This window comes from Eucyclogobius newberryi, unplaced genomic scaffold (assembly GCF_026437365.1).
Source record: "Eucyclogobius newberryi isolate DKJ021-1_F unplaced genomic scaffold, fEucNew1.0.hap1 SCAF_17, whole genome shotgun sequence".
Lineage (NCBI taxonomy): Eukaryota > Metazoa > Chordata > Actinopteri > Gobiiformes > Gobiidae > Eucyclogobius > Eucyclogobius newberryi.
Window position 1 is genome coordinate 28,616,819 of NW_027315801.1, and position 18,921 is coordinate 28,635,739.

Sequence of the window (18,921 nt, forward strand, 5' to 3'; positions counted from 1 at the left end):
TCCTCTCGCGAGGACAAAAAATATATTACTTTGGCCACGCTCCCTGACTAACGGCTGCCATCTTGATTTGAAAATGAAAACACGCTGATTCTGCAATTTTGCTCACGTCAAACTTTAACAAATTCCTCCAAGGGCGTTTCGCCCACTGGCCTCAATATTGGTGTACGTCCTCTAGACAAGTGGGACATATTTTTTGGATAAGTTTTATGGTCTATGGCTAAGTTGGACAACCCATTTTCAAATTGTACAGATCCAAATTTGAATCAGCTAATTTCAAACTTTCAAACTGGGAACTGTTCATTGTGAAAAGAATCTAAATGGGTGCAGTAGGGCCCCGACAGAGTGACGTTTGAATTTACATTGGGAGAAAAAAAAATAATTACGAAAATGTTAAAATTTTTCCAAAATTCGAATAAAAAAGCCAATCAGATCCATACCATAATTTTTAGGGCGTAGCCGTAGCGATGAGAGAAACATCCAATGTTATCCTAATGGGAAAATCGAAAAATCTCTGTGGCAAAAGTGGCAAATCTGACAATTGAGTTAGATTGCTCAGGTTATCCACCGCATTGGCCATGTCCAATGTGTCGCCGTCTGTTTAGTTTTTAGAAACACACACCATTTTTACAGTTTATATACATGTTGCTACAAATGTATTTCGAAAATCTGTTTCAGACATAAATTATGTAAAACAAGAGTTAAGTCATAAGATAAGAAGAACCTTTATTGTCATTTTACACCTGTACAATTAAATTCAAAGTGCCAATTCTATAAGTTGCAGGGGTGGGTCCAGGGCGGGTTGCAAGCAAGTTTACAAAACTTGACCTCAGACATATTTTCAATGAGGTATGATTGATATTCTTATGCCCGGTGGCCATAATAACTTGTCAATGTTCGATCACGGAAGCTAAACAGTGTTGGGACTGGCTAGTAATTGAATAGATCGTAAAAACAAACACTGTACTGTTTGACGGCGGTGACTCTGCCCAATATGAATGTAGTGCTTTAAAGGCTTGTCGAAGTCTCTCAAAGCACTATTATTCATTCACTCCACATTCAGTGATGGTAAGCTACTATTGAATCCATAGAAGAATGACTGAAGCAAAGCAGCTGCTCCAACCACCACCAACCATTCACACGCACGCACGCACGACAATTGTTGTTTCCGCCTAAAACAAGTCTGTCAACTTTGGACAGAAAGGCAGGCCATAACAAAAGGCCACTCTGAAATTATTAGTGTTGCTTTATTGGTTGCGTTTATATTTTTTCAGTGTAATTGTGTGATTTAGCTTTTTTTGGTCTCTTTATTGACATAGAAATTTCACTAAAATCTTGGTCATTTAAAAATAACTTGTAACAAATCCAAAATCATTATATTTTGTAGCAAATACAGTACATCAATCTGTGCAAAAAGTCGATGTATTCTTCCCACCCTTGTCACAAGAGACAACTCGCAAAAATGGTAAATCCCAAAAAACATCCAGAGCTTCTTTTTTGCAGGTTGCCAGGTACAAAAGTAATTTCCATATTGTGCAATATTGGCCACCTTAACCCAACCACAAAAAGACACGAGCTCGACATCACATATGCCAAACTTATACAGTGCAAACCACGCTAACAAGGAGAACACAGAATATTTGAATTGCTCCAGCTTCTTCCTCAAGTCTCTCTGGTTATCCCTCGGCACTCCAACTCTTCCTCTGAGCCAAAGCCGCTCTGCTGCTGTGAGCCGCGTGAGAAGAGCCTGTGTCGTGATTGTGCGCTCAAGTCCAGTGTGTCAAAGGAGTCCGTGGAGAAGAGACTGTCCTCGCTCACAACGCTGGAGGGACGGCTCATCTCTCCGACTCCAGTGCTCGGTAGAAGGCGCTGCAAGGTCTCTGGTAGTTTTGTGGTTTGAAACGACATGAAGTCATGGTTATCAGGGAGGTCGAGGCTGCGCGAGAACTTGCCGTTACGTTTAAGTATGCCCTTTTTTCTTCTTATCGCCTCCATACGCAGATTAGGGCTTTCATTTGCAGCAGACTCTGGTTTGGAAGAACATAAACCAACATTCTCAGCACTGACTACAGAGATAGCCTTTTCTCCAGAAGGATCATAATCCGACAACCCATCGTAAAGATTTTTGAGGATACCCTTTTTGGGCATTTTGTATGAGTGGTGGTTAAATGCAGATGATTCTCTGTTGGATAGGACGTCCAAGGAAGGGAGGGTTCGACTGTTGTTTCTAGTTAGGGATGGCGTACTTTCTGTAGGTTGGCTTTGAAAAACTGAGTCAAAACTTCTCTGCTGTTTCAGAATACCTTTTGGCTTCTTACTTTCAACGGTGGAAGCTGCACACACCACCCGCAATGGCGTCTGGGGGATTGCATTCTCCTTGTGTGGCCATATCGCATTTTGGGCCGCCCTTAGATCTGAGCCCGCGTTCTCATTGGCCATTCATGCCGGTCGCCATTCATAAAAATGCCCCCCCTGATTTTTACGCTCCCTCTGGCCTCTCGCATTGTGCCCGCCCACCGGCGTCACACTTCCGCGTTCCTCCAGCGCCTCACGGCAGGTAAGCGGAGCGCTGTCTCCCTCCTAAATGTTGTGGACTGTCTTCTAATCTTAGACTCCTTTTTGTTAGCACGGACAGTCACCTGTAACCACAGATGCGGGTCACTCACTACCGCAAGCTTAGGTAAGCGCCCCTCATTTTAAGATCCGCGATCGTCTGACGCGCTTAGGCTCTCCTGTTTTATAGGCTTTGACGTAGCTGTTCGCTCTCGCCTCTCCCTCATCGGAGCTCTAAGTCGCGCTCCAAAGAGTAAGTATGCCTGGGTCAGTGGCAAACTAGTGTTAACAACCAAATTCAGTGTTTGATTCCTCCGCTGTATGTAGGAGCTGTCGCTTTGCTGTCGCTTTGCTGTCGCTTTGCTGTCGCTTTGCTGTCGCTTTGCTGTCGCTTTGCTGTCGCTTTGCTGCCGCTTTGCCGCTGCCGCTGTGCTCGGAGTAACCCGCTTTGCGCGGACTAACATCCTCCTGGTCGGACTGACGGCGCAGGCCGGCGCTTGATTGTGCCCCCACGCTGCCCTATTGTGCTCTCCCGTGGTCTGTACCAGCTCTGCGCTGGGTGTGTCGCGCATGGGCGCGATATAGACATTTTTCTGCTGCTCTACCTGCATATCCCTTTGCCGTGCCTACACTGGACTCAAATTATGTACCGCTTTTAATACATGTTTCTGTGTTATAGGGGCTGATGGTCTGACACCGTGGTGGATTCCCCTGGTGGTGGTTCCCGCGTTTTGGTTTGTGGTGCACTGTTTTGTTGTTTTGGCGTTTTCTTATTAGGTTACTGCCCCATTTGTTTACCTCCACGGCTAAGCCTCAGCGCCCCCTCCAACGGTCTTATTGAGTTTGTTCATGTGTATGTGTATGTGTGTGTGAGTGGGTGTGCGTGGTGTTGAGTGGTAGCATTTCAGCTTTTAGATTAGATTGTTTAAAAATATTATTGTCTTGTTTAAAATGTGTTTTAGATTGTTAGCATTATCTAGTTAAATAATAAACATGTCGTAATTTATGGAACTGTCTCTGTCTCATCAGTAATCCTTATCTGCGTGCCTTACTAATTTTCCCCAGTTTAAATTGGGGTGGCGTTGTTGGACAACTTACCATTTAAACAATATCAAAACACTCGTACTGCCACATTTTTGGCGTTGTTGGCAGGATTTGCTGTTTTGGAGGCAGAGGCTAGTTCCACCAAAGTTATTTGTGTATTTGATTTTTGTGATTGTTGTGGCAAGCGGCAAAAGTAACTTGTGTGTTTTTTCAAAGAGGCAAAGCGGCAGTCTCTCTTTTGAGCAACAGACTTGCAGCCATGGAGGAAGAGCTGCAGGAATTAAGGAACCAAATTACTCAACTCAAAGCAGATAATGTACAGCTGCGCCAGGGACGCGCTGCAGCTGGTTCTGGTGCTGGTGGCTCTGCAGTGCCTGTGCCCCCCGCCACCCCTGCCATAGACCGGTTGGTATTTATTCCGAGGGACCGAAAATGTCCCATGTTTAGGGGCAGTACAGGGATTAGTGTGGGTGAGTGGGCCGAGGAAGCACAGGCCTGTATGAGGGCTCGGCACCTGTCACTGGCGGACCAGGCATACTTCCTTCTTGATCACCTGGAGGGGGAGGCGAAGGAAGAACTAAAATATCGATCTGCCGCAGAGCGCCAGGACCCGACTAGGATAGTCTCTATTCTTAAGGAATTATACGGGTGCACAGAGTCCTATGTTGCTCTGCAGGAGGCCCTCTTCTCCAGGAGACAGCAGGAAGGTGAGACATTGCAGGAGTTCTCCCTGGCCCTGCTGAGCTTGATGGAAAGGGTTAAAATGCAAGCCCCGGGAGACATGCCAAATGCTGAGGATTTAATGCGCGACCAGTTTATTGAGCACGTGAGTGATGGTTCCTTGCGTCGTGAGTTAAAACAGTATGTGCGCCGGTGCCCTAGGGCGACTCTGCTTGAGGTCAGGGGAGAGGCAATCAGGTGGGAGCTTGAAGGTCTGCCGGCCGGCATGAGAGGTCGAAGCAATTCAGTGCCCTCGGCCTTTGGTATACAATATGCCATGCGTGGAAACCCGGGGCCTGAGGCCACCCCTACACGGACTGAGGTTAGCGAAATGAAGGAGATGTTGAAAAAGCAACAGGAACAACTTGAGCTGTTGACGCAAAGCATTGCATTATTGCAGAACACGCAAACTGCACACCAGCGTAGTCGCTCCCCTCGTTATGGCCCGATTGTGTGTAATCGTTGCCAGCAACCTGGCCATATTGCCAGAGACTGTGATGGCCCTCGTGTTCCCAGTCGCCACGAACCCTCTTTGCCGACCCGCCGTCGCTTTAATCAAACGTCGGAAAACTAGCGCCCACCGTGTCGCGGAGCCAACGCACGGGTGGGGCATCCACTAGCTCAACCACTAACGGAGGGGGGAACGCTCCAAAGTTGATAGCATCCTGTCCACATCTTGATGTAGACATGGATGGCGTAATTGTGCCATGTCTTGTGGACACTGGGTCGATGGTGTCTACCATTACAGAAAGCTTTTTCCGCAGGCATTTTGAGCCATGGGGGGAAGAACGCTTGCAGGCTTGCCATTGGCTACAGCTTAAAGCTGCCAATGGTCTGTCCATCCCTTACATTGGATATTTAGAATTACCTATTGAGCTCTGTGGTAAAGTGATGCCCCACTGTGGAGTGTTAGTAGTGAGGGACCCGTCTGGTCAATGCTCTCCCCAAGTCCCTGGAGTTTTGGGAATGAATGTGCTCCGCAGGTGTTATAAGGAACTGTTTGGACAGTATGGGCCTGCACTTTTTGATACAGCCCCTGTGGTCACATGCCCAACTCCATTGGTGGAAGCGTTTCAGAGGTGCCACGCTGCAGACCTGCGGCCCACCCCCAAACAACCAGGTAGGGTCAAGTTGCAGGGAAAACGAGCTGTTCGCATCCCGGGGGGTGTTACGAAAATCGTCCCTGCTACCTGTTCGACACATTATTCGGGTGCCACGGTCTTGTTTGAGCCTTTGGAGCAGGGATTGCCTGCAGGCCTGCTGGCATCCCCTGCTCTGGTCCAGGTAGTCCGTGGCACGGCGTACATTCCCATTGTCAATGTCGGTGACAACGATGTGCTGCTTTACCCGCGTACCCTAGTAGGGACTCTGGACAATGTCAATGTGGTGAGTCTTCCTGCAGGAGTGACGGAATTTCCCGCAGTGGCTGCGAGTGTCTCCTCTCAAAGTGTCGCTTCCTCCGCCACGGACCCCATAGCAGCCATTGACCTATCTCCCCTGCCCCCTGAGGAGCAGGTGGAGGTGCGGGCATTACTTTGGAAATATTCCTCTGTGTTTGCTGCGAATGATCAGGATCTGGGTTGTACCAACCTGATCACCCATGACATTCCACTACTGGATGATGTCCCAGTCCGTCAGCGCTACCGCCGTATCCCGCCATCTGAGTACGAGCTGGTCAAAGAGCATATCCATCAGCTCTTGAAAGCGCAGATAATCAGAGAGAGCTCCAGCCCCTATGCATCACCCATTGTCTTGGTCCGGAAGAAGGACGGCAGCCTTCGTCTATGTGTTGACTATCGCCAACTGAACATAAAGACCCGAAAGGATGCCTTTCCACTCCCACGTATCGAAGAGTCGCTCGACGCTTTGACGGGGGCCCGCTGGTTTTCCACTTTGGATCTGGCCAGCGGGTACAATCAGGTCCCTGTCGCAGAGGGCGATCGGCACAAGACGGCGTTCTGTACACCTTTTGGTCTGTTTGAGTGGAATCGCATGCCTTTTGGGCTCTGCAACGCTCCCAGCACCTTCCAACGACTTATGCAACGCATTTTTGGTGACCAGCAGTGCCAGTCTCTCCTCCTCTACCTGGATGATATTGTGGTTTTTTCATCTACGGTAAGGCAACACCTGGAGAGGCTGGAGGTGGTGCTTGGGAGGTTGCAGAAGGAAGGGCTCAAGGCAAAGCAGAGCAAGTGCCGGTTCTTCCAGCGGGAGGTGCACTATTTGGGGCACGTGATTTCTGACCAGGGAGTGGCCACTGATCCCGGCAAAATTGACGTAGTAGCAAACTGGCCTGTCCCATCTACGGTTTCTGACCTGCGCTCCTTCTTGGGGTTTGCAAGCTACTACCGACGTTTTGTCGACGGCTTTGCTAAACTGGCCGCTCCCTTACATCGCAGAGTGGCCGAGCTGACCGGGAGTCGGTTGGGGAAGAGAACCTCTCGGCGTGCTGCAGTCCCTTGGACTGAGGAGTGCCAGCAGAGCTTCGAGACCTTGAAGGCCAAACTCACGTCTGCCCCAGTGCTGGCATATGCAGATTTTTCTCTTCCCTTTATCCTGGAAGTAGACGCCAGCCATGTGGGCTTAGGCGCAGTTCTCTCCCAGGAGCAGGAGGGGAAAGTCAGACCCATCGCATATGCTAGCAGAGGACTCCGACTTACAGAGCGGAATATGTCCAATTATAGCTCCATGAAACTGGAGCTATTGGCTCTTAAATGGGCATTGACGGAGAAGTTCAGAGAGTATCTGTTGGGCCACAAGTGCGTGGTCTATACAGACAATAACCCCCTGAGCTATCTCGCGTCTGCTAAACTGGGTGCTGTGGAGCAGCGTTGGGCAGCCCAGTTGGCGTTGTTTGATTTTGAACTGAAGTATCGATCGGGTAAGTCGAACCGGAATGCTGATGCCTTGTCCCGTCAGCCATGGCCCTCACCCAGGGACGAGTCCGGGGTAGCAGCAAGTACCTCTCTACCGCAGCCATTACAGCAAGCCTTGCAGGGGGTACAGGCGGTGGCAACTCAGTCTGTAGTAACAGTCTTCCCCCACCATTCCCCTGCTGCTCTTTATACACTCCAGCAGGCTGACCCAGTCATTCAGGAGATCCTGACTTTCTGGGTAGAACAGCGCCGGCCCACTCGTGAAGAGCGGCGTGTCCTCTCGCAGCCGGCCTCGGTTCTGGTGAGTCAGTGGGACCATCTGGTGGAGCTGGGCGGTTTGTTGTACAGGCAGGTGTTCCGCTCCGACGGTGGTGGGGCAGTTTGCCAACTCGTCCTGCCTAGGGCTTTGGTTCGGGAGGTCCTCAATCAGGTCCATCAAGACCATGGGCATCAAGGCGTGGAGAGGACATTGGCTCTGCTTCGCCCCCGCTGTTATTGGCCAGGTATGTCCCAGGAGGTCACCCAGTGGTGCCAGGCTTGTGAGAGGTGTCAGTTCGCAAAGAACAATGATCATGCGACACATGCCTTCATGGGCCACCTACTCTCTTCAAGACCAAATGAAATTGTGGCTATTGATTTTACGCTGTTGGAGCCAACCGCAGCTGGCCTAGAAAATGTTCTTGTGATGACTGATGTCTTCAGCAAGTACACAATGGCGGTGCCAACCCGCGACCAACGTGCCAGTACGGTTGCACAGGTTCTGGTAACGGAGTGGTTTGGCAAGTTTGGGGTTCCGGCCCGCATCCACTCTGACCAGGGCCGTAATTTTGAGAGCCAACTGATCCAGCAGTTGTGCAGTCTGTATGGGATTGTGAAGTCGCGCACTACTCCTTACCACCCTGCTGGGAATGGGCAGTGTGAGCGCTTCAATCGGACGCTGCACAACTTGCTGCGTGCTCTGCCTGTGTCCCGTAAGAGGGACTGGAGCGCTTGCTTGCCACAGGTGCTCTTTGCCTATAACACTACCCCACATCAGTCGACTGGGGAGTCTCCATTCTTTTTGATGTTTGGGCAGGAACCGCGGCTCCCTATCGACTTCTTGCTGGGACAGGTACAGGACCCACTTGGCGGGACTGTACACGAGTGGGTTAAGGAGCACCAGGCCCGTCTGCAAATGGCTTTCGATGGAGCAAGAGAGAAACTGCGTTTAGCTGCTGCCCGTAGAAAGGCAACCCACGACCGACATGTCCAGGAGTTACCCCTTAATGAGGGCCAGCTCGTGTTGCTCCGGGACTACGGTGTGAGAGGCCGCCAGAAAATTCAAGACCAGTGGTGCCCCACTAAACATGTGGTTGTGCAAGTTCCACATGAGGGTGGAACTGTGTACACAGTTGCCCCAGTTGGACAACCGACTAAAATCAAGAGGGTGCACCGCTCCCTGTTGAAGTGCCTGATCCAGAGTGAGGTTCCAGATCTCGCTCCAGCATCAGTCCCTCCAGTGGAGCCCACGGTGCGAAACCCTGAAGAGGGGTCGTCCCACGAGGGCGATTTGTTCCTGCTTCCGCAGGCTTTACCGCCCGTTACAGAGGTAACACCAGCTCGGCTGGCTGCAGCACTTGAACCACCCTCTGGGGCAATATGGTGCTCTTCCCCAGATGCTGCTGGACCCATTTTGGTTCCACCTGATTCCTTTGCCGACCAGCCCCAGTTTGTGACAGTCACTACCTCCATGACTGGTCCAACTGAGCGGTCCGTGCGTAGGTCCACAAGGCCAACAGCGGGCAAACATCAGAACCTCCATCATCTCCCAAGACCGGTGAGTCGGCAGCCTCAAGGGGAGTCAGAGTCCCCGGCTCCTTCCACAAGTGCCAGCTTTTAGGCTGTTTTAGGCCATCGGCGGGGCGCCGATGCAGATTGGGGGAGTGGATGTGGCCATATCGCATTTTGGGCCGCCCTTAGATCTGAGCCCGCGTTCTCATTGGCCATTCATGCCGGTCGCCATTCATAAAAATGCCCCCCCTGATTTTTACGCTCCCTCTGGCCTCTCGCATTGTGCCCGCCCACCGGCGTCACACTTCCGCGTTCCTCCAGCGCCTCACGGCAGGTAAGCGGAGCGCTGTCTCCCTCCTAAATGTTGTGGACTGTCTTCTAATCTTAGACTCCTTTTTGTTAGCACGGACAGTCACCTGTAACCACAGATGCGGGTCACTCACTACCGCAAGCTTAGGTAAGCGCCCCTCATTTTAAGATCCGCGATCGTCTGACGCGCTTAGGCTCTCCTGTTTTATAGGCTTTGACGTAGCTGTTCGCTCTCGCCTCTCCCTCATCGGAGCTCTAAGTCGCGCTCCAAAGAGTAAGTATGCCTGGGTCAGTGGCAAACTAGTGTTAACAACCAAATTCAGTGTTTGATTCCTCCGCTGTATGTAGGAGCTGTCGCTTTGCTGTCGCTTTGCTGTCGCTTTGCTGTCGCTTTGCTGTCGCTTTGCTGTCGCTTTGCTGTCGCTTTGCTGTCGCTTTGCTGCCGCTTTGCCGCTGCCGCTGTGCTCGGAGTAACCCGCTTTGCGCGGACTAACATCCTCCTGGTCGGACTGACGGCGCAGGCCGGCGCTTGATTGTGCCCCCACGCTGCCCGATTGTGCTCTCCCGTGGTCTGTACCAGCTCTGCGCTGGGTGTGTCGCGCATGGGCGCGATATAGACATTTTTCTGCTGCTCTACCTGCATATCCCTTTGCCGTGCCTACACTGGACTCAAATTATGTACCGCTTTTAATACATGTTTCTGTGTTATAGGGGCTGATGGTCTGACACCGTGGTGGATTCCCCTGGTGGTGGTTCCCGCGTTTTGGTTTGTGGTGCACTGTTTTGTTGTTTTGGCGTTTTCTTATTAGGTTACTGCCCCATTTGTTTACCTCCACGGCTAAGCCTCAGCGCCCCCTCCAACGGTCTTATTGAGTTTGTTCATGTGTATGTGTATGTGTGTGTGAGTGGGTGTGCGTGGTGTTGAGTGGTAGCATTTCAGCTTTTAGATTAGATTGTTTAAAAATATTATTGTCTTGTTTAAAATGTGTTTTAGATTGTTAGCATTATCTAGTTAAATAATAAACATGTCGTAATTTATGGAACTGTCTCTGTCTCATCAGTAATCCTTATCTGCGTGCCTTACTAATTTTCCCCAGTTTAAATTGGGGTGGCGTTGTTGGACAACTTACCATTTAAACAATATCAAAACACTCGTACTGCCACACTTGCGTGACTTTTTAAGGCTACCCACATGTGTCCGTGCTCTTCCTACTTCCTGCTCTGTCTTTAAGCTAAAGTGGCTGGCTGCAGTGACCTGATTCTGCCAGTCGATGTAGCGGGCGAGCAGCGGAGAGGGGCAGTCCTGAGCGAAGCTGGGGCAGTCGCACACGCTCTCCTCATAACCCCAGTTCACCCACCAGTGGTTGGCCACGTCCTCGATTGTGGCTCTGTCCTCCACGCAAACACTCAGCAGCCAGTCTATCAGGGCGCAGGCATCTACGTGGGAGTAAGAAAATCACAACTCAAAATCACAAGCAAGGAATGTCTATTGATTGTTGAGTGTTTACAGTAGAACTATAAAAAGTTTCATGTCAAATAGCATACCAAATTGCCCAGTCTGCCAAATAAAGCCTTCACTGAACTAACTTGACTCAGGTATTTTTATTTTGCACTTACGTTTAAATAAAAACGTCATCAATGCTTTCCCTTAATCAGATTTTCAAGCTCAAAGACAATGATGTAAACATTTAAGAAGTGAATATTTTTTGTCATGTATTAGATGATTTTTTTATACATCGGAAACACATTTTTCACCTGAGGGAGGGTTTGGTCTGCGATAGCGACCTTGTATAATCTGTTCGGTCAGTATTTTGTGACTGGCTCCGTCAAATGGCATGCTGCCGTACACCAGAGCATATAACAGAACACCCAAGGCCCAGCAATCGACCTAAAAAACAGACGGAATATCATAGCACAGAGCATAAATTAACTTGAACATTTATACTGTTTTTGTTTTTTTAAGTTTCCAACCTCGGGGCCTTTGTAGGGCAGGCCTTGGACTATCTCTGGCGCAGCATACAGAGGACTACCACAAAATGTCTGCAGCAGAGTGCCCTTTTGGAAGTGATTTGAGAGCCCAAAGTCGGCCAGCTAGAAAAAGGAGAGAGGTAACAATAATTTATGACAAGTACATAAAATGCATGAGTTACATACAGTAAATACAGAGGTAGAATAATCGCAATGGAATAAAAGGTTTTAGATCATGACTTTGTACCCTTTTGAGACATTTTTTAAAAATGTATTTATTTGTTAACTTAGCCTAACTGTGGATCATCTGACCCTAGAAGTTATGTCCTGCCACATTGTCTTCATATTGGGAAATTCAACCTATTACCTTTTCGTTTTGGGTCTGGGAATTTGCCCTTTGTGTGATCAAGTGCAATCATCAAAAATTCCATTATTATCAGGTCATCGAGCACATACTTCAAACAATTTCCATAGAGGCAAAACAAAATTCTCTTTAAATGGGCTAAAAATAGCTACTGAAAACCTTTGCCAGAAGAGGTGTGAGACTGAGTGCAGGAAAACACAAGGGGGCTTAACGTTCATATATATATAATGTTTTGTTCCGGTTTAGGTCAGCATTGTTCTGGTTTAGGTCAGGATGTGGACGTTTTGATCTTTAGCTGACAAGACCTGTTGTCAGCGTTTCAATGATTCAATTACACTTGCGCCCTCTTTTGTTCAAAATGCCTCATAACAATATATTTTAACCATCCCTTTTTCTATAAAATACTCAAAATAACTATTGTTAAACTTGGACTTATATAATTGTAATGTATATCCAGAGACATTCTAATACTGGCATAGTTTCCTTGCACCAGATTCCTTGCATTCTCTTTGGAGCATGTATTAATCTTGTGAGAACACATTTCCTAATAAGGCCAAAACTGAATGGTCAAATTAGATTTGGACTGGCACGGTAAGTGTGGTGAACTTCTACAAAAGTCACTATAAAAATATTTAATTTCAACGTAATGCAGGTCTATTTTTCATTCTTGCCACTATCAACACTATTAGACGATTGTTTTTACTATTAGGTACAGTACGTCAGCCGTGAGCCAGGGGAGAGAAAAGTGTATGGCGTATTTACAACTCAAATTTCGACCAATAGTATGTACTGGAAAAACATGATTTTTGAGTCCTTACCTTCACATTCAAATCTTGGTCTAAAAGGATGTTTTCCAACTTGAGGTCACGATGGACAACACCATTCTGCAAAGTATAGGAAAAAAACATACATTTCTCAATATAACATTCTTAAATTGTTGTTAAAAACTTATATGATCATGCTTTTTCAGTTACCTTAGAGAGCTACAGACACAATGAACAACAGTGACCTATTTGCGTCACTAATTAAATCTGATGCATACTTTACAGCATGTGAGAACAGTAAACAAAGGTGCAAATAGTCTTTTGTGAGTTCTATGTAAGCCATTCCAATGACTTTTTTTTGTCTCTGAAAGCTCAAGAATAGATTGTGCCCTGAATACCTCTGCAGCATGTTCAATAATTCAGACATGGACGTTTCTATTTTTGGAACAGTCGGTCGGAAAGTTACTGATTCTAAAAACATAGTCGTGTGTAAGACGTGCAGAAAAAATAATAGAGTATTTTCTGCCTGTAACTGTGGCTAACCTAAGCGGTATATTCTCTTATCATTGAGCCACAAAGACCTTTATATTCTGAACTGAATATAAAGAATAGCTGAAGAATTATCTAAAAGTAATATATTTTCAGTGAGATGAAGGTATTATCTTTGGTCCATACCGCAAAATGTACAGAAATGTGCATGTTTTGGTCTTTGTCTTAATCCATTACTACTAAACATTAACATAAAATAAATGCTCTCTCATATTTTCTGGAACCAACATCAGATTAATTCAGCTAAATTAATGAGATTGAAGACAAATTCTGGTTTATTACATTATTAAACTCACGAACACATGACTAAAAACAACAAAACAACAGTGATTTTGTTTATATGAATATTTGCCAGGGCTTACAGTACAATACAGTCGGATAGAGGAGGGGGGGGGGCTTGGTTAAATGTGTGTGACTGTACCAAACAACCGGCTGCTAATGCGCTCTTAACCCAGAGAGATCTGAGAAAGTCAAGTTTGGCTGGGGGATTAGGATTTAGGGGATTTGGTGGTACAGTATTTGCTTTTATGTGAGTCAGCACGTGCCTGAGACTCTCAAAGCAAGCCATATGAAAAGAAAAATCATAGCTGACATTCATTGAACAATTTTGTTGCTGAAAATATTAGGAAACGGCAGCAATGCGCCAAAGACATTCACTTATTTATGTTGACATTTTTAATCTTTGGTAGATTTGTTTACCATTGAGAAAAATATTGGGGGAAACATTTACTCTGGTCTCCACGTTCGATCTTGACCACTGCAAAATGTTGACAGGTTTTTTCTAGTTTGTGTCCATGTCCAGGACTTTCTGCAGTTTAGTGTAACTATATCGTATCAAACCTTGTGGAGGAAGTGGACAGCGGATGTGATTTGTCTAAAGATGGTCCGGGCCTCAGTCTCGGGCAGTCTCCTCCTTTCCTGGATGTAGTCGTACAACTCTCCTTTACTGGCGTACTCCATCACAATCACAATCTTGTCCCTGCTCTCAAACACTGCAGACAAAACGAGACAGATGTGAAACAATCTCATTAAAATATAGGTTCTAATAGAGCTAGCAAAACGCTACTATTCATTAAAGGTGCACTATGTGACCTTTTAGGTGAAGAGTCTGCCGAGATATTAACGTTTTACCATAAAATATTACACAATCCACAGTGTTAAAATGATCTAGCAGCACCATGGTTACAGTTTAGATCTGTGGAGAGGCGACCCTTCTCACTGTTTTCAAGGTATTTTGGAACAATAAAAACACCTGGAATAAAAGCAAGATGGAAAGTTTAATGCCATACTTTGGAACATTCCAAGCAGGGCAATATCATCACCACGGAGACAAGGAGGTTACACAGTGCACCTTTAACTTTAGGAGCGCTTGAGAATCAGATCAACCAATATAACTAATTATTGGTATATCCGAATGGCATTGTAAGCACTATCTAAATGAATTATCTACAATACTCTTTACATATACAATACAATACATGTTTTTCTCTGTGCTACTTTCGAAGGGGTGAATCTTCCCAGCATATTTACAGCGGCGTTGTGTTCAAGTTTCTGCTCGATCTGTAACTTTACCTTCGTGGAAGCGTATGATGTTTGAGTGCCGTAGGGCAGACGTGATCTCAATCTCTCTTTGAATGTGGATACGGTCCAGATCATCAGTAATACGCTCCTTACGGATGGATTTGATGGCCACCTATGGAAAGTTATAGATAACAATACACTTTTTTAGATATGCAAATACAAATGCCATTATGAGCACTACGGGTGCATTTGTGGGTGAGAAATACAGGAGGCTTGTTATGCAGCAAGTGAGATGGGCAATATATCAAATTATCAACAATATTGTGAATTCTGTTTTAATGGTCCTTCCCTCCAGGTGTTTGTGTCATAAAACTATCCCACTATCTTAGTATGTTGTTTTTATGGTAATTTCTCATTTATTGGAAACCTAAACCAACAGCCCATCTCCAGTAAGTATTTGAGAGTCTGGGTCAGTGTTTATACTGTCCTGCAGTGGTTATCCTTTACAAGTGATCAAAACATACAGACAGTCAGTCAATAAACAATGTTAAATGTTATGAGAAAATAAAGGGCTAAATGAAACTTTGTTCTTTTACTAACAGAGATATTCATGAGTAATCCAGGAGTACAGTTATGTTTTTTTTCATGCAACCAATTTTCTTTAAAAAAAAAAATTGCTCTTGGGCTTTATTAGACAGGACAGCTTAGTGTAGAAAGAGAAGGGAGGGACATGCAGTAAATTGTCAGAGACGACACTGTGGCCGGCTGCACATGGAGCCTGGCATATGTGCTGCCGCCCCAACAACTCGACCACCGGGCAGCACCATGCAGTCAATTTAGTGCCGGCAAACCTCGGCTTTATTTAATGTTTTAGTTTGATTTAACTTGCTGTTACTGGCACATATTCATATGATTACTACATGCACAGTGTATGTACAGTGTATTGGACAGTATTAGAGGTGATTATAAGGATTTGGTGGAAGCAGGTCTCATCATTTGAGCACATTTGCTGCAGAGGGTTAACAGATTTACGTTTCTTAATCCTATGCACTGTACCCAATAACAGTTCAAATGATACCCAAATAACACAAGATTTGCCATAATACAAGCTTATAACATTTTCTAGGGCAATCCTAAAATAAATATACTAACTAGAAAGCTAGATCAGATGCATGGTTGCAATTGTAAAAAATAAAGGCCTTACAAAAGATAAAGGCCTTACAAATGTATGGGTTTGTGTTGCTGATTACGTCTTGGCCATTAGAACGATATATTTTACATCCTACAAGCCAGGATCTTGCCTCAGTGGAGCAATGACCTTATGAAAGCAAAGGCCTGAACTCTGGCGTTCTCAGCTGCCGGAAAAACATCTATGAACCACTGGGACAGAAAACTCACACGCTCTATTAGCCACTCTGGTTACATAACATCACTCAAACAACTACTTCAGGAACTGCCCTGACATGGATTGAATGAGCCCAAAACTTTTGTGACATTGTTTTGCTTTAGTCTGCTCTTTCAACAACTACCAAAGCCCAATTTTATCACCATTATAAACGGAAGAAGCAGAAGTGGGCAATAATCCAGTTTTAAATATTTTGTAAAACATATTGTGCATGCATTTCCGAACGAATTTGCTCATGAATACATGTAAACCACACTGAGGTATATTTCACAGCTGTGAGCTTTACACTAGCTCCATTTCAGCCTTTCACAGAGACGAGACACACTGGGAATTGTTCACAGTCCAAGGAATTAGGAGCATTTTCAGAGGCACGTGGGAGAAGTAATTTGTGGTACTTTAATGCGGTTTGCAAACTTTTCACTGCAAAATGATGTATTTAGCCAACCAAATATAATCCCCAACTCAATAAGATTTGTATTAGGACCTGTGATACCAGTGTGGAACAATCCTGGACTAAAGCAAGACCAAAACAAACAAACAAACAAACAAACAAACAAGATTTACCAGTATGAACCTAATCCTGGCCGCAAGTGTGCTGGAATCAGGACTATTCAAGCCTTAAATTCTCAATTTAGCATTATAATATGTACAATTATTCTATTCATAAGTAGCCCATGTGATTCTTCAACCGACGTGCATCTGAAGACAAAATGCTAAGGGTTTATAAATATAAGAATATAAGAAAGTGGTTTATCATGACATTACAGCCACAAACAAATTAACAACATCATAAAATAATCTAAAAATGTAATCTTGAAGAATCATTTATTTGTATTTTGCTTCTGTGAACCTCCGGCATACCTGTGTGAGACTGATATAGACTTACTGCTCTTTGCTCGAGGCAACTTTCACAAAATATTCACCAAGATGAAATGAATTGTTTCCGTTGCGAACAAAAGCCCAAATTTGGTATTGGGAGTGACACATAACAAAGAGAATTTAAAAAGAACAACAAAACCTGGTCCATAACATTTTGTTCCATTCCCAATATACCACCATCCCACTTCTCACCACTCAAAACAACAGAGCCCTGGTCTTGTTTCTAAAAATAATGTTCGTTTTGTTTCAAAGAATCCTTGGTATGTGCTGGCAGGCTTCAGGAATCCTGCGTTTTCTCCCGTCCATCCAATCATAGAGCTGGACACGTCTGCAACTCACTGCTCTCCATCACCAATTACAGCCTTGATTTAACTCAATTTACAATTCAGAGTTTTTTGAGGACAAGAGGGGTTGCCAATGATTCAAAGATAAACCATAATCTGGGGACCATTTTATACTCAACATCTGTGGCGTTAAACCTATTGCAATACAGGTTTGCTTGTGTGTCCCACTGACAGAGAAAGGGGGCAGGCTCCTATGGGAAAAGCCTATTGTAGTAACTTTATCCTCTTGTTGAAGTGCTGAGTGAGTCAGGCTAAAGGCATCTCAGCCTGGCAGCACAGGAAGCAAGCACTGGGCTCAACATTGGCTCATGAGCTCATCAACCAACACACGCCATAGAAACTAGTGTCAATAGGGGAATAATGCTTATGGTCCATAAACGGCTGTATGGTATGGGCGTCACTGTTGATACTTTTATTTATTAGCAATTAGAAAAGAAGTAGCATCTGACCCAGGAGCAAAGGATTGATATATTGATTGATTACAGGCTGATTTAGCAAAACTTTGGACCTGGTTTATTACTAGTTTATTCTAGTCCCATTAATACTTGTTTAGCCCTAGTATTGTAAATCTAAGTATTTACTCAGTTGTTCAGTTAAATAGAGCTGATGACTACAAATAGGTCTCACTTAATATGTGGGTTAAAAGAGACAAAAGGTTGTAATTTGGTTCTCTAAGTGCCATTTTAAACATAAATCAGGACCAACACTTTTTAGTTGGTCTTCATTACAAATAAACTCTTATGCATTTATTCCTCGTCTGATCTTTTTTTTTCCTTTTTAACCAGACGGCCTGGCCTGCAAGTCAAGGATGAGCCTATGAGGGTGGGAAATGAAACAATGCGTGATTTTTAATTCCAAAGCAGACGATCTGATCCCCATCACTCACCGTGCGTAAAGTCGCCCTCTCCATCGCCTTCTTCACTTTGCCGTACGCGCCTCTCCCCAGCGTCTCCATCACCTCATAGCGGTGCTTGAGGTTGTGCTTGTGCTGGTGCTTCTTCACCTCTGACGGGGCCGCGGGGGCAGGAGACCCCGGGCTCCTCTGACGCCGGCTGTCGCGGGGAGAGGTGGAAACGGCGTCCCGCAGAAGGGATCCCACCTCGGAGCGCTCGCCGGTGCTCATCGCGCCTCGACTGTCCGCCTCTCGTCTGCCCATCATGCACGCAAGCACGCGCCTGTGGCTCCGGGTCTCTCAATGACACTAGTTGCGCGCGTAGAATAGGCGAGCGGCGTGCAAAAAGCGCGCACCGGGACGTCTGATCTGAACCCGCCGCGTTCTCACGTCCCATCTGAAACAACAGGGGGGGAACTGCGACCACACGGCTCGCAACAGGGGCGGAGCCAAAGCGACATCCTGCACGGGACGTTTTGGGTTGGCATCGTCTAGGGCTACAGTTTATTGGACTAGTCTGGAAACATGCATACCCTTCTGGATATTTGTGTAGGCCCTATATTGGAAGGGTTTAGATCAATGGTTCACAAACTTCTAACACTAAGCACCAAGAACGTATTTGTAATTTCAGATCTTCAATGTGTCCCAAGCTCCCCTGTCCTGTCAAGACCCTCCTTCTCGGGCCAGGAAAAACTACAAAACCTCATCTAAAATAAAGGAAATCTGAAATTATTTTTTATCATACTGGTTCAAGGACTTAAACAAAGCAGCAGGACAAACTTAGATTAAGTTAAAAGATTAAATTGACTTTAATCTACACCTCAAGGACCACAATTTGGGCTGGTTTAGTTAAAACATGTACAATGACCACTTAAAGTAGTTAATCAATGCAATCTTAACTTGAATAAATGTGGCATAAAGTTCTTTTTTCTAAGTGTAACCTTTGTACAACTATTGAAATGCATT

General features: G+C 45.7%; 1 protein-coding gene across 1 annotated transcript; it reads right to left on the bottom strand.

Moving 5' to 3' along the window:
- Positions 1-1,397: 1,397 nt before the first annotated feature.
- LOC140363316 (NUAK family SNF1-like kinase 1) lies at positions 1,398-18,237 on the bottom strand. Its single transcript, XM_072449811.1, has 8 exons — positions 17,950-18,237; positions 14,487-14,607; positions 13,755-13,906; positions 12,420-12,485; positions 11,241-11,360; positions 11,025-11,157; positions 10,420-10,706; positions 1,398-2,373 (listed from the first exon to the last, which is right to left on the bottom strand). Exons 1-8 carry the CDS (start codon positions 18,220-18,222, stop codon positions 1,660-1,662), a joined length of 1,866 nt encoding a protein of 621 aa, XP_072305912.1. The 5' UTR covers positions 18,223-18,237; the 3' UTR covers positions 1,398-1,659.
- Positions 18,238-18,921: the final 684 nt, after the last annotated feature.